The 12641-nt window shown below is 38.0% G+C and overlaps 2 protein-coding genes across 3 annotated transcripts; both read left to right on the top strand.

The window, feature by feature from the left end:
* The first annotated feature begins 1968 nt into the window (after positions 1 to 1968).
* On the top strand, positions 1969 to 10624 carry LOC131327398 (uncharacterized). 2 transcript variants are annotated; one of them, XM_058360534.1, is made up of 7 exons: positions 1969 to 2112; positions 5633 to 6145; positions 6294 to 6404; positions 6518 to 6676; positions 7887 to 7934; positions 8058 to 8489; positions 9787 to 10624. In XM_058360534.1, exons 1-6 carry the CDS (start codon positions 2040 to 2042, stop codon positions 8156 to 8158), a joined length of 1005 nt encoding a protein of 334 aa, XP_058216517.1. In that variant the 5' UTR covers positions 1969 to 2039; the 3' UTR covers positions 8159 to 8489; positions 9787 to 10624. The 2 variants fall into 2 exon arrangements, with proteins under 2 accessions (XP_058216517.1, XP_058216516.1); XM_058360533.1 differs by having other exon boundaries at positions 6294 to 6443.
* On the top strand, positions 9906 to 10400 carry LOC131327794 (ankyrin repeat-containing protein NPR4-like). Its single transcript, XM_058360925.1, has one exon. The coding sequence runs from the start codon at positions 9906 to 9908 to the stop codon at positions 10398 to 10400; it is 495 nt and encodes a 164-aa protein (XP_058216908.1).
* Positions 10625 to 12641: the final 2017 nt, after the last annotated feature.

The raw sequence follows: 12641 nt of genomic DNA, 5'->3' as shown, positions 1-12641 counted from the left end.
AGCATCAAGATAAGCATAATTGTTGTTGTTAGAATAAATAGATATATAACAAATAAAATCGTGATCTTGAGATTGTGATTTGATTGTAATTAGGATGATTTTCTTCCATAGTTAATTCGTATGATTTCGCTCCATAATTAGGCTCCCTCTCTTATATAAATAGATGGCTCATTGTAAGGTTTTATATATCAAATTCAATAAAACTTCTATTCATATTTCACATGGTATCAGAGCTATAAGGTTTAGGCCCTATGGATTTTTGCTCCTGGCGGGCGGCCTAAGCCTTACTGCCATCCGCCAGGCACTCATAGTTTACTTCGCCCACCGTGCCTCTTCACCACTAGCACTCATGGCTTTTTGATTCATGGATTCTTCATTTCTTTTCTTTCAAACTCAAGTTGGTAGACCTACTTGAGTTTAGCTTGGCGTGGCTGCTCCTGGTTCTCACTTATGGTTATCCTTTTGGCTCTCTTGGTTCTCTTGGCTTGGCTTGGTTGTTCCTGGTTTCTTTTTGGCTTCAGTGCTCTTGATTTCTACTTTTCTCAAACTCAAATTGGTAGATCTACTTGAGTTTGAGGGGGGATGTTAGAATAAATGGATATATAACAAATAAAATCGTGATCTTGAGATTGTGATTTGATTGTAATTAGGATGATTTTCTTTCATAGTTAATTAGTATGATTTTATTCCATAATTAGGCTCTCTCTCCTATATAAATAGAGGGTTCATTATAAGGTTTTATATATCGAAGTCAATAAAACTTCTCTTCATATTTTACAGTTGTGCTTCACCCACGTCGGATAATTTTCCTACATGATTATTGGGCAGCAAGGAATTTCTATTGTCATGGGAATCCACTAAGGATGGTGTTTGATCCGGAAGTGATTTCCATTAAGGAGGAATCCCATGCCAATAGAAATTCCTTACTGCCAAAAAACTGACTTTTACACAGTACTTCCTTGCTTGTTTAGATCCTTATTCCCTTCTTTCATGCACTGAGTCACTAACTTCTATACCAATATTTTTACGCAAAACTAACAAGAAAAAAGAATAGGCCAGACCAATCCATTTCTCAAGAACAATAGCTAAAGACCCGGATACTACCACTTGGATCTGGAACCTACATGCTAATGTTCACGATTTTGATAGCCATACCAGTGATTTGGAGATCCTATGAAAAGTATTTAGTGCCCATTTTGGTTAACTCTCCATCATCTTTCTTTGGCTGAGTGGCATGTATTTTCATGGTACTCATTTTTCCAACTATGAAGCATGGTTAAGCGATTCTACTCACATTGCGCCTAATGCCCAAGTAGTTTGGGCAATCATGGGCCAATAAATATTAAATGATGATGTGGGCAAGGGTTTTCACGGTATACAAATAACCTCCAGGGTTTTTCAGATTTGGCGAGCATCGGGAATAAATAGTGAATTACAATTCTATTGTTCTGCTTGAATTTGCATATCTTACACAACTTTAGACAAGCATCTTACAACTTTAGACAAACATATCTGACAACTTTTCAACGTAAAGTTATAATTTTTTCTTGTTTGTTAGTTTTGTGCCAAACTTTTATGTAATAATTGTTCATCTCGACAAGAGGAATTGGACAAGTAAAAAATTATGACTTTACACAAGTATTTTGAGAAATACCTTAGCAAAAGCTCAAAAAGTTAGTTGTTGGACTTTTTATTGGATAGTTCAAAAAATACTTATGTAAAAGTCACAATCTTTTACTTTTCTGATTCCTTTCATCGAGACAAACCAATAATATATAAATATTTGGCGCAAAACTAACAAATGCGAAAAAAAATTGAGTAAAGACAAAACCCAAAAGTCGTGGACTAGTGGAAACACTCCCAGCCATAAAAAAAAAAAAGAAAAAAAGAAAAAAGAAATGTCGTTCAAAAAATAGTGGAAACACCCCTATATATAGAATACAGATCTCCAAGGAGAACTAAGGAGTACTGAGATCTCTCTCTCTCTCTCTCTCTCTCTCTCTCTCTCTCTCATCATACTCAAGAGGAGAGCAGTAGTTATGGACCAACAACTGTCCCGGAATTCTTCATCCGAAATGCAAAATAATGTGGCTGCAGACACCATGGAACCAGGTAATTATTCAAACCACCTAATGAAAACAAACAATGATGTGTGATTCCTTCCATGAGTGGAGTACGCAGCCTTTATATATTTATCCCGAAATTCCATTCAAGGCTTGATCGACTTCTGACAATCTTGTCCATATCAGTTGATTCTGATCCTTTTTGGCTTATGTTTGTAGCTACCTAGTGGAAGTTTTATAAAAAAATCTGAAGTTTCTACTGAATTCACATGTTGTTACTTGTTTGCTTCCAGATAAAGTATAGGGAATCAGTGAAACAGAGCTTATAGATTCCATTTCAAATGGAAAGAATCACATGTTGGAACTAGGATTCGTTGAAAAATCGCTACACACCAAAAAGTAAATCAGATTAGAAACTTACTGGACCAATTTCTGGTGTCCGAAAATTGGCAATCGAGGCTTGTATTTTCATGACTAATAATATATCCTCAAAGCAAATTCGTCCCCCACGCTGGTGCTCTTAGGTCTTGTAGAACACCCAATTTGAACCTATTAATTATCCTTAATTTGTACCCTCAGGGCTTCCCGATGATGAAACGGAATCAAAATAGGATTCGGCTAAAGCTTGAACAATGCTTCTTGGTCTTTTTCAAAACTAAAACGCAATTTTTTTCTCAACACCCTGAGGGTAAAATGGTCACACATTTCAATGTATAAAATATCTTTGAATGAAACCAACTAGGTTAGAAAGAGGACTCATCTAGCTTTCCAACACTTCAAAAAACACCCAAATTCGAGTTCGGGAGTGTCCGTGGCGGCCCTCTGAAGTTGGGCAGGCACTCTTGAACCCTCGGGAGTGGCACTCTTGAGCGCTCAGGACTCCACTCTTGAACGCTCGGTAGCTCTGACAGGCCAATGGATGATGAACTTGACCTTTGACCATGGCTTTTTTAGAGTTTTCTGTTCATTCAACTTGCAATTTAAGCCTGCAAGTCTCAAAAGACTAGCAGGAATGTCATCATGCCTTTTTTCCCCAAAACTATTTTCCCATTTTATTTTCAAATTTCAAACCTCCCCTATAAATACCCCCATGTTCTACCTTTCAAAGGGACACGAAAAATCACTCTCTCCCTTTGCTATTTTCTGAAAGTTTCAGTCTCTAAACCTCCCTCAAATGTTTTCCAAAACTTGTGTTTTCTAAGAAAAATTTCAAACAATCTCCACGTACTCAAAAGATCTCAAAGGTTGTTGAAATCTCTAGTCTGTCTAGAACTCCATTTTTCTACTGTTTTCTACCCATTTTCAAGCATCCAAATCAATCCAAGGAGCCAAGTTCAAGTCAAGCAAAGGTATAAAGGCTCACTTTATACTTCAAAATCTATTGTTTTCAAACTTCTGAGGGGAATCAAGGGCCCATACCAGTTTCTCATACTAGTTGTGAGCTCATTTGATCTTAGTTTAAGCAACAAGAGCAAGAGGAGCACAAAGAAATAAAACTTTTTCTAGGCACTATGTTCACTCCTGAGCGCTTGGGACCATTCTTGAGCGCTCAAGAGTGTTGCTGTCATCAAAATCTTGTTTTGTCACTAAATATTGCTTTTCCTGTATTTTAGTAAATACTAGGTGCGCACTGGTCCTTCCAGAGCCCAATTAATTTTATTTTCAGTTGCAAGGAAGCAATGCTCGAATGATTAGGACCAGTTCTTAACTGTTTAAGCCCTTTACTGAGAACTGGTGCATATTAGTAGTTATGTGTTTCTGTTTTAAGTTTCATATTGCATCTGTTCTAACCAAGGTTTGCAGGGTGGCTCAATAGAGCTCCTAAGCGCTCAGGAGTGTAGTCCTGAGCGCTCAAGAGTGGTTTCAGTGACAGTAGTTGATTTTCTGTCATTTTTCGCTTTGCATCATTTCACTATCATATATGTACACTGGCACATGCATGTACTCTTTATTTGATATACTTGTGGATACCTACTAGCTGCTTTTATGAAACAAAATGTTTTCGATAAACCCCACAAACATTGAGTAGAGATCGACCCCGTGTCGGGCGAGAGGGGTGCCGTAAAACCCTTCTCCTCTCGTAACATGACTTCCAAACCCAAAACAATCTCTGGTTTTCAATTTCATCAATTATTTTCAACCAAAACGTTTTCTCAGGTCCCAAATCTTAAATCCGGGCGGTGACTCTTTCTATTTTTCAAAACGGAAGCCTTCCGGGCGGGTAGCCCACAGGTCTCTTGAACGTTTGCCTTCCAGGATTACCCGATTTTCGAAGAACGGAAGTTACACTCCAATCTCTTCAACGGGTGAACCAAGAAACTGTGCAGAATTCTCTCAGAATATGTATGCTATAAGTGCAAGAATTTTCATAACTGAAATGGGAGGAGATGGGTCCTATTTATAGAGAAGTAGGCATCTCAACGAAGAAGAACGATGTCTATTCAAAATAGCGTAAGGAAAAAGACGCAAATGTTCAGAATGGTCTCGGCCGAAGAGACACCATTGTCCGAAATCATCTTGGCCGAACCAACACTTAATTAAATTCCCACGTTCCAAATGGAGAGACACTTCATGTTGCCAAGGTAAATGAAGCATTGGCACCCATTGGTGTAGCTTGCCACATGTTGGTTTATGAACCAACACTAAAATCAATTCAAAAAGCTTTTAAAGGATGAAGTAACTAATTAAATTAATTACAAGTTCCCACTAAACTTTAAGCTTTGGAATTTTATGAACCCACTGCCACGCATGGCCTGTTTCGGCGGAAACCAAACAATTTCAATTATTCTATATTTATTTATCCATCGCAGAACAAATAAATTACAACCAAATCAAATGGTATAATTTTGGAGTCAATTTCCAATTCACCTATTTTCAACATCACGTTCTATTTTAGTGATGTATTGATCATTTTAATGAGCTTTTGGAAATTTTGAGAACAAACAACTACAATTTCTACAAATAATTTCCTTCTTTGTTTGTACGATTATCACTTTTCAAATATCTATATAGTCTTTGTTTGGATTTGGTTTTTAAACATTGCAAGTTTTATCTCTTTTTTTTCCTGCCAGACAAGACGAAGATGTATGGTGGTTAATTAAGTACATTACCACAAGAGATTTGGTTATTGTTCCATCAACTCAAACCTAAAACCTCTCAACACCTGAGTGCTTGTACACGACCAACTTAAAATCCCGACCAGAATTGCATATTTCTCATCGTTACGAAATTGGACATAAGTTTCTTCTGTACTGGTTCACGGCCGTTATAGTCGATAGTTGATCGTTAAGGGTGTGTTAATTAGGAACTTTTAAAAATATTATTTTCTCGTCAAAACTGAGTTAACATATCGTTCAATTCTCCTAATATTGTCGCTACAATTTTTGTACCGTGACTAGATATTTAAATTCTTGGGTTCTGGATATGTAGCATTGCTGGAAAATAAATAATTTGGAGAAATCAATGTTGCGTCATTCACACAGGATTAGAAACTAATTAACTACTAGCTAGTAGTAGTGATGGATGTTTTTGTCATTGTTAGATATCCAATATTATTCGACTTATTGCAGATCAGAACAACAACTTGGAGGGTGTGAATAATGAATACTGGAGATACATACCACTAAATAAAGCTGCACTCAGAGGCGACTGGGATGCAGCAAAAAGATTCTTTGACCAAGATGCAAATGCGATCACAGCCCCAATCACTAGCTTTTCCGAGACAGCGCTCCACATAGCAGTCGGGACTGGAGAAAGGGCTATACATTTTATGGAGAAGTTGGTGGAGTTGATGCCAGTGGAGGCCTTGACATTGCGTGACAGTGTTGGTTATACCGCCCTTCATGTGGCTGCTGTGGTTGGCAATATGAGGGCCGCTGTTGTGTTGGTGCAAAAAAATCCTGATTTACTCTACATTCACGGCTATCTTGACCTATTACCGCTCCATTGTGCTGCTCTATATGCATGTAAAGACACCCTTTTGTTCTTATTGACCGTTACCAAGGATGATCACGTGTCTAGGCCCTTCTCAAATAAAAATGTTGTTCGGCTTGTCAATTTGGCAATCTCCTCCGGATTCTATGGTAAGTCGCCCATGCTAAATAAAAAATCACGAGAATGACAAGTACATACTTAAAAATAATCTATAACAAGTATAAATGAGAAATACTCCTACTTGTGTACTGTGTTTTTATTTTCACTTATTGTATCTTTTTGTCTGTGACCAAACAGATGTAGCCCTCAATCTGGTGGAACATTATCCCCAATTAGCTAAATCAAAAGACGACCACAATGAGTGTTTCTTGCAATGCATAGCTAGAAAGGGATCCGCATTCCCCAGTGGTAGTCACCTGAACTTTTGGCAACGCGTTATCTATTGTTGTAAGTTTCTAGTAATCCCAACTCTCTCTTTTTTTAATAATAGCTTATATTTACAAATGTTTTTCCCTTGGAAGATGTTCCCGTGAAATTGGAGACGAACCCCATCAAATATCCCCCCAGTGGAGGCGACCTTGAGAATCCAGCTGCTGCTAACAGAAGATCTCAAGCATTGATTGGGCAGAAGTACAATTGGAGTATTTGGGCTCAAATTTTGAAGGACTTCTCCATTTTCGGTTGTCATTTACATATCTTCTATTTATTTTAGCCAAACTTGAATAAATGATAGCATTACTTCTGTTTGATATCAAATGAAATGCAACAATTCCATAAATCTTGTGCTATTTTATTGAGTAAAACGAGTCAGTTGTTACTCTAGAACACACATAAGAGTTACGGGAATCCTCCCAACCTTTATTAAGCACCGACTTACAAAGGAATACACTCAAGAGCCTATACAGAACATCTCTCTGCCTTAGGCTACAAAATGTCTTGCCTATATAGGCTCACAATCATAAAAACGTGGCCACTAAGTACATGAAATCGTGGGCCAACCCATGATCTTGCAGTTGACACCACCAACTGCCCTAGGGCTGTGTTGGCTTTGCCAAAATCTGCCAGCACACTGAAATATGAAACTGCTTGGAGATAACTGCCGATAACTGTCCGTTTCTACCTTGGACACATGTCCCATGCTGCAAGCAACATGTGCAGCCTGTTTCTACCTTGGACACCTGTCCCATGCTTCCAGCAACATGTGCAGAATGCTGTTAACCGTCAATAACCGTTTTGCCTGAGCCAACTCAAGTCTGCCTCCGTTTTGCCCGAGCCAACTCAGGGTTGCCTGGCCAATTTCGTGATCCAATCCCAGCTCCCAATACTTAGCCATTTTTAACGAAACAACAATAAATGACCATTGGTAAAAGCTAGCTCCATACTATTAACCGCAGTCTTACCATTGCCGCTAAAGGTTTTTCCAAAAAAAAAGTTAAATGAGATTTGAACCCACAACCCTTTGGATAGTACCCAAGCATTTAATCACTCAGCTACATAAAATTATGTGTTTATTACGAAAATTATAATATTTCTAATATACAACAACATTATTGCCAAGGTTTTTGGCTTACAGCTGTACATAGTACTTTTACCTGTGGTTTCATATTGTTGTCGTTAATAGTCACCATTACCGGTGATTTTATTGTACGGTGGTTTGTCTTTATCCCTGGTAATTGCGCCCTTTACCGACGGATTTATTATCATAGGTAAAAAAAAAACCGCCAATAAAGGCTATTTTTGGCATAGTATATGTAGACTCCCACAATGAGTCGGGTGTTATGGTTTTTTTATCTCTTATCTGTTGAGTATTCAATTTATTTCGGATGTCTTTCGCACTAGCATCTTCTTTATGTTTATTTCAATTAAACGACGTAACTTTTGGATGTACAGGAAGCCAACAATTGCAGATCATGCTCTGGAAAGTGTTTAAATTTTTGGGTAATGCAAGTAGTGCCAATTAATTTAACACACAACTATTAAGCAGTTAATCCTTATTTGTTTTTGTGTTTAAACTATAACTCATTCGAGAATTATCACATCTATGGCTTTTCTCAATTGCAGTGCCTCCCGTCAAACACATCCAAGAGCAAAAACAAATGCATCTTGAAGCACTTACACTACTCAAATGTGTATGCGAGGAAATTAGATCTTCAAATGACTAACGCTTACAAATTTGCCAAAGATGCAGTTATTCTTGCAACAAGGTTAGGGATTCATGAGGTTATAGAAGAGATCGTGGATTCATATCCCGAGTTAATTTGGACGAGGGACAATGACAATCATAACTTATTTCAACGAGCAGTTTTAGATCGCCATGAAAATGTGTTCAACCTCTTATATCAAATGACTGATCAAAAAAAATGGGTTACAAAGTTTCGAGACAATCATGAGGACACTATTTTGCACTTAGCCGGAATATTGGCACCTCGAAGAAAACTCGATCTTGTTCCTGGTGCAGCTTTGCAGATGCAACGTGAGTTACAATGGTTTGAGGTGCGGCATCTTACTTTCTAAGGAGTGTTTACAAAATAATATTCCTTTAATCCTTTCAACATGCATGCATGCGTAACCGTTATGAGCCAAACATACATACATGTGTGTCTGTAGAGCTGTGCGTGTACAAATTGAGACCACCACGACTGATCCTGAAGAGGAATGAATGGAAAAAATAGCATGTCGTATCAATGGTGCATTCTAAGAAATTGCTCGTCCTGCTTAGCTAAACAACACAAGTAAAACTAGTATTTGATGTTAGACAGTCTTCCTTTCATTTTTGTCAATCGCATTTGGTTTAGATGTTTTGTTTATTTTAGTAACAGATCTAGCTAGGTTGGAAAAGGTTTTGGGCTACTCTTTCATCGTTGATTTGATTGACACTCCCTTGAGCCAAAATTGCAGATTTTTTGATAGTAATCCTTGTGATATGCATCTGCTATTACCATCCACGTGAATAGTCCTTTTCGAACCTAATCCCACATCAATTGAATAGTATGATCTGACTAGTACATGAATATCAGCAGTATCTCCGATCATTTAAGGGCGAAGATGACTAAAACATGCAAGTTACAGACTCTAACTACCAATAATGTAGAGGAGATGAGATAGGCAGTTGGTCAAATCTATTATGGATCAAGTATTTCATGGCATTCAACATTGCAATTGCAAGTCTATTTTTAGTGCGGTCGCAAAAAGGGACATTATGTTACCAAGTTACCAACGAAGGCACTCCGGGTCCAAGCCCAACAATTTTAACTATAACTCTTATACATCCATACATTTACATACATATATATGTGCCTACAATCCAGTTCAAGTCATGACCTCTTACGGTCAGGACCGTCAGGACCTTCCCTTTTCTGATCAAATTTTGATAATCCGAGCCGCTCAATGTAATCAGAACGTGATTACCGCGAGAAATTGGCAAAAAAAAAAAAAAAAATGACCGGAAAGGCTTCATCCCAACAATTTTTTATTGAACGGTTTAATAAAAAACTGTTCAACTCAAGCCCTTCCTGGTCATTTTTTTTTCCAATTTCAAACGAGTATCCTTAAAATCACGTTCTGAATACATTAAGTTGCTCAGATCATCAAAATTTGATCGGGAAAGGGGAGATCCTGACTTAATCCAGACTGTATACCGTACACACCTATATATGTATATACTTAAGTACAGGTGATACCCCAATGGGTTGTGTAATTAAAGTTTTAATATGTCTATATGTTCTTTCTTTGATGGATTAGTCATTCATATATGTTTGTATTACTTTGTAGTTTATGTGCTATCATGTAGGAAGTGAAAAAACTACTACCGCCTAATTACATAGAGGTGCGAAACAACGCTGAAGAAACAGCTGCAATGGTCTTCTCACTAGAGAGCACAGGGATTTAATAGTGGCAGGACAGAAATGGATGAAAGACACTGCAAACTCATGCACAATTGCGACAGCACTCATCGTCACTATTGTGTTTGCAGCCGCAATCACTGTTCCTGGTGGCAACTATGACACCGGGCTCCTCATTTTCTCTAAAAAGACAGCATTCATTGCCTTTGTGGTTTCAGATGCAATCTCTCTCTTCACGTCCACCACTTCTCTGTTGATGTTCTTGTCCATCCTTACTTCTCGCTATGCTGAATCAGATTTTCTCCATGTTCTTCCCAAGAGATTGATAATTGGTCTGTTTACTTTGTTCCTATCCATAACAACCATGATTGTGGCCTTTAGTGCCACACTCTATCTTGCATTTGGGCATGATAAGCTGTGGATGCTTATTCCGGTGGCCGCATTAGCCAGTTTACCGGTCACGTCTTTCGTGTCACTCCAATTTCCCCTCCTTGTGGATCTCATATCGTCGACATATGGTCCTGGAATTTTTGGCAAGCGAAGTGATCAGCCCTTTTACTAACATGATTTGCATTTGTAGGAAAGATAAGATTGATTGTGGTAGTTTGTTAGAAGACAAAGTCAATTGGGTGGGACTTGATGAGAGAAGACAGATAAGAAATGAGTGAGGTGCTTACGAGTTAGTGGGTGATCAGATGTTGTGAATGTGTTTGATTAATGGTTATATTGGTATTGAATTATTGTCGTAAAGGTTTTGGGCGCGAGAGAGAGGGGTCTATGTCATGTGTGTGATCGAGTGTTTGAGGGTTGAGTCACTACAAGAATTTTGGGATCTCCCAACGGTTTTTTAGTAACGGTTAAAAAAACCGTTGGTATAGATAGTGTTTAGCAACGGTTTTCCAAACGTTACTAGAAACAGGACTATAGCAACGGTTTTCATGCCACCGTTACTAGATTACAAGACTATAGCAACGGTTTTCCATAACCGTTACTAAAAACCGGACTATAGCAACGGTTTTCCATAACCGTTACTAAAAACCGGACTATAAAGACGAAAAAATTGGCTTATTGGCCTATTTTTTGTCTTTATTCAAAAAAATTAAGTTTTGATTGAAATTTTTTACTTTTATGATTCCTCTCGTTATGACGAAGCAATAATCCCAAAAAAATTGATGAGAAACTAACAAATGCAAAAAAAATTTGAATAAGGACAAAAAATAATCCGAACAAGCGTAGCTATCTTTACTATGTAAAAAATAGACGGTTCCAATCGAAAAAAAAAGTAGGTGTTTGTATAGTATAAACCGAATTTAAAAACTTGGATTAAGAATAAATCGATAAAACTCTGATGACATAAGTTAGCCCAACTGGTTTGCATAGTATAAATATTAAAAGGCCCTCAATATTACACAAGTGCTGGGCTAGCCCAGTTGGTTCGTACTCGCGCGCGCATACGCGAGGTCCTGGGTTCGATTCCCAGGAGAAGCAAAATTATTGTGTTCCTTCCATGCGCCACGCGGGCGCCAGGTGGGGCCACGTCAGCGCCACGTGGGCGACAGGTGGGGGGCCACGTCAGCGCCACGTGGCTGCCATGTCATATTTTACCCCAGATTTAAAAAAAAAAAAACTTGCCTTTAGCAACGGTTAAGAAACCGTTACTAAAAAATTACCCCGGATTTAAAATAAAAAAAATTGCCTTTAGCAGCGGTTACTAAAAAAAAATCTGTACCAACGCTCGTCAAAACCGTTGCTATATGTCTACACCAACGGATATCTCGCAACGGTTGGTGAACCGTTGGTATAGCTTTTAGCAACGTTTTTTGTGTTTTTTAGTAACGCTTTTGACCGTTGTTAGATCCTAATTTTTTTGTAGTGAGTGATTTGTATTGTTTGTAATTTTACATATAAAGAGGGTTTAAATTTGTGTGAAATTCTAATTTTTCTCCCACCAACATTTGGTATGAGTGAAGGATTCCCAAAATCTGGTCCATTAACACAAAACACGTCTGAACGGGTGATGGGTCAGGCATTGACATTTTTCGGGGGGAAGGGTAGAAATAGAGAAGTCATCCTAGCATTGGTGTAAAATCCAAATTCAATCACTGCCATAGGAAGCCTCCAAAAATGATTTTGTGTGTCTATTAAGTCAAAAACTCTTCCTTATGTGTTACCAGGTGGGCTGCCTCGTGCAGAGCACGAGTACCATGCTCGTCGTTAGAGATTAAAACAACCTTTTCAAAACGAGCAGGTCTTGTAATTTATAAGAACTATATAATAAGTGTACTTAATCGTTATCGATCACTAACATTAATAATCACATATAAGGTGCCTCAGCATGGGAAGTCATGCCCGTTGGTTTTTAAGTGAAAGGACTTATTTTGGTACAAGAAAATTATACAATCTACAGTACTCATCATATATACCCAAAGTTGATAACCAAAAAGCATAATTCTGGGTTTTGCACATGCATGCATTAGAGACTAAGATAAATATGAGATGTTAGATATTTTGGCACTTTTGTTCAAAACCTCGATTGGTGTCTTTGTTATATCGTCTCCGTTTGATTGTAATGGGTAGGTTCTTATGGGGTAGTTTCTCGCTTGATGCTTCTCCCATTACCTGCGCCAAGTTGACCGCGCCAAAATCGATCCAATTGCGTGAGAGGTAAAAGCATTACACATCATATCATGCATATTATTTTCAATTAAGAAAGTTTATTTTTGCACAATTGTCTTTTCTATAAAATTGGCCGAAATTTTGTTTTCCATATATACATATCATCACAAGTTTTTCTTGGCAAGAG

This window comes from Rhododendron vialii, chromosome 5a (genome assembly GCF_030253575.1).
Source record: "Rhododendron vialii isolate Sample 1 chromosome 5a, ASM3025357v1".
NCBI classification, from domain to species: Eukaryota; Viridiplantae; Streptophyta; class Magnoliopsida; order Ericales; family Ericaceae; genus Rhododendron; species Rhododendron vialii.
Note: the sequence above shows the minus strand (reverse complement) of the source record. Positions and strands in the feature narration are given on the sequence as shown.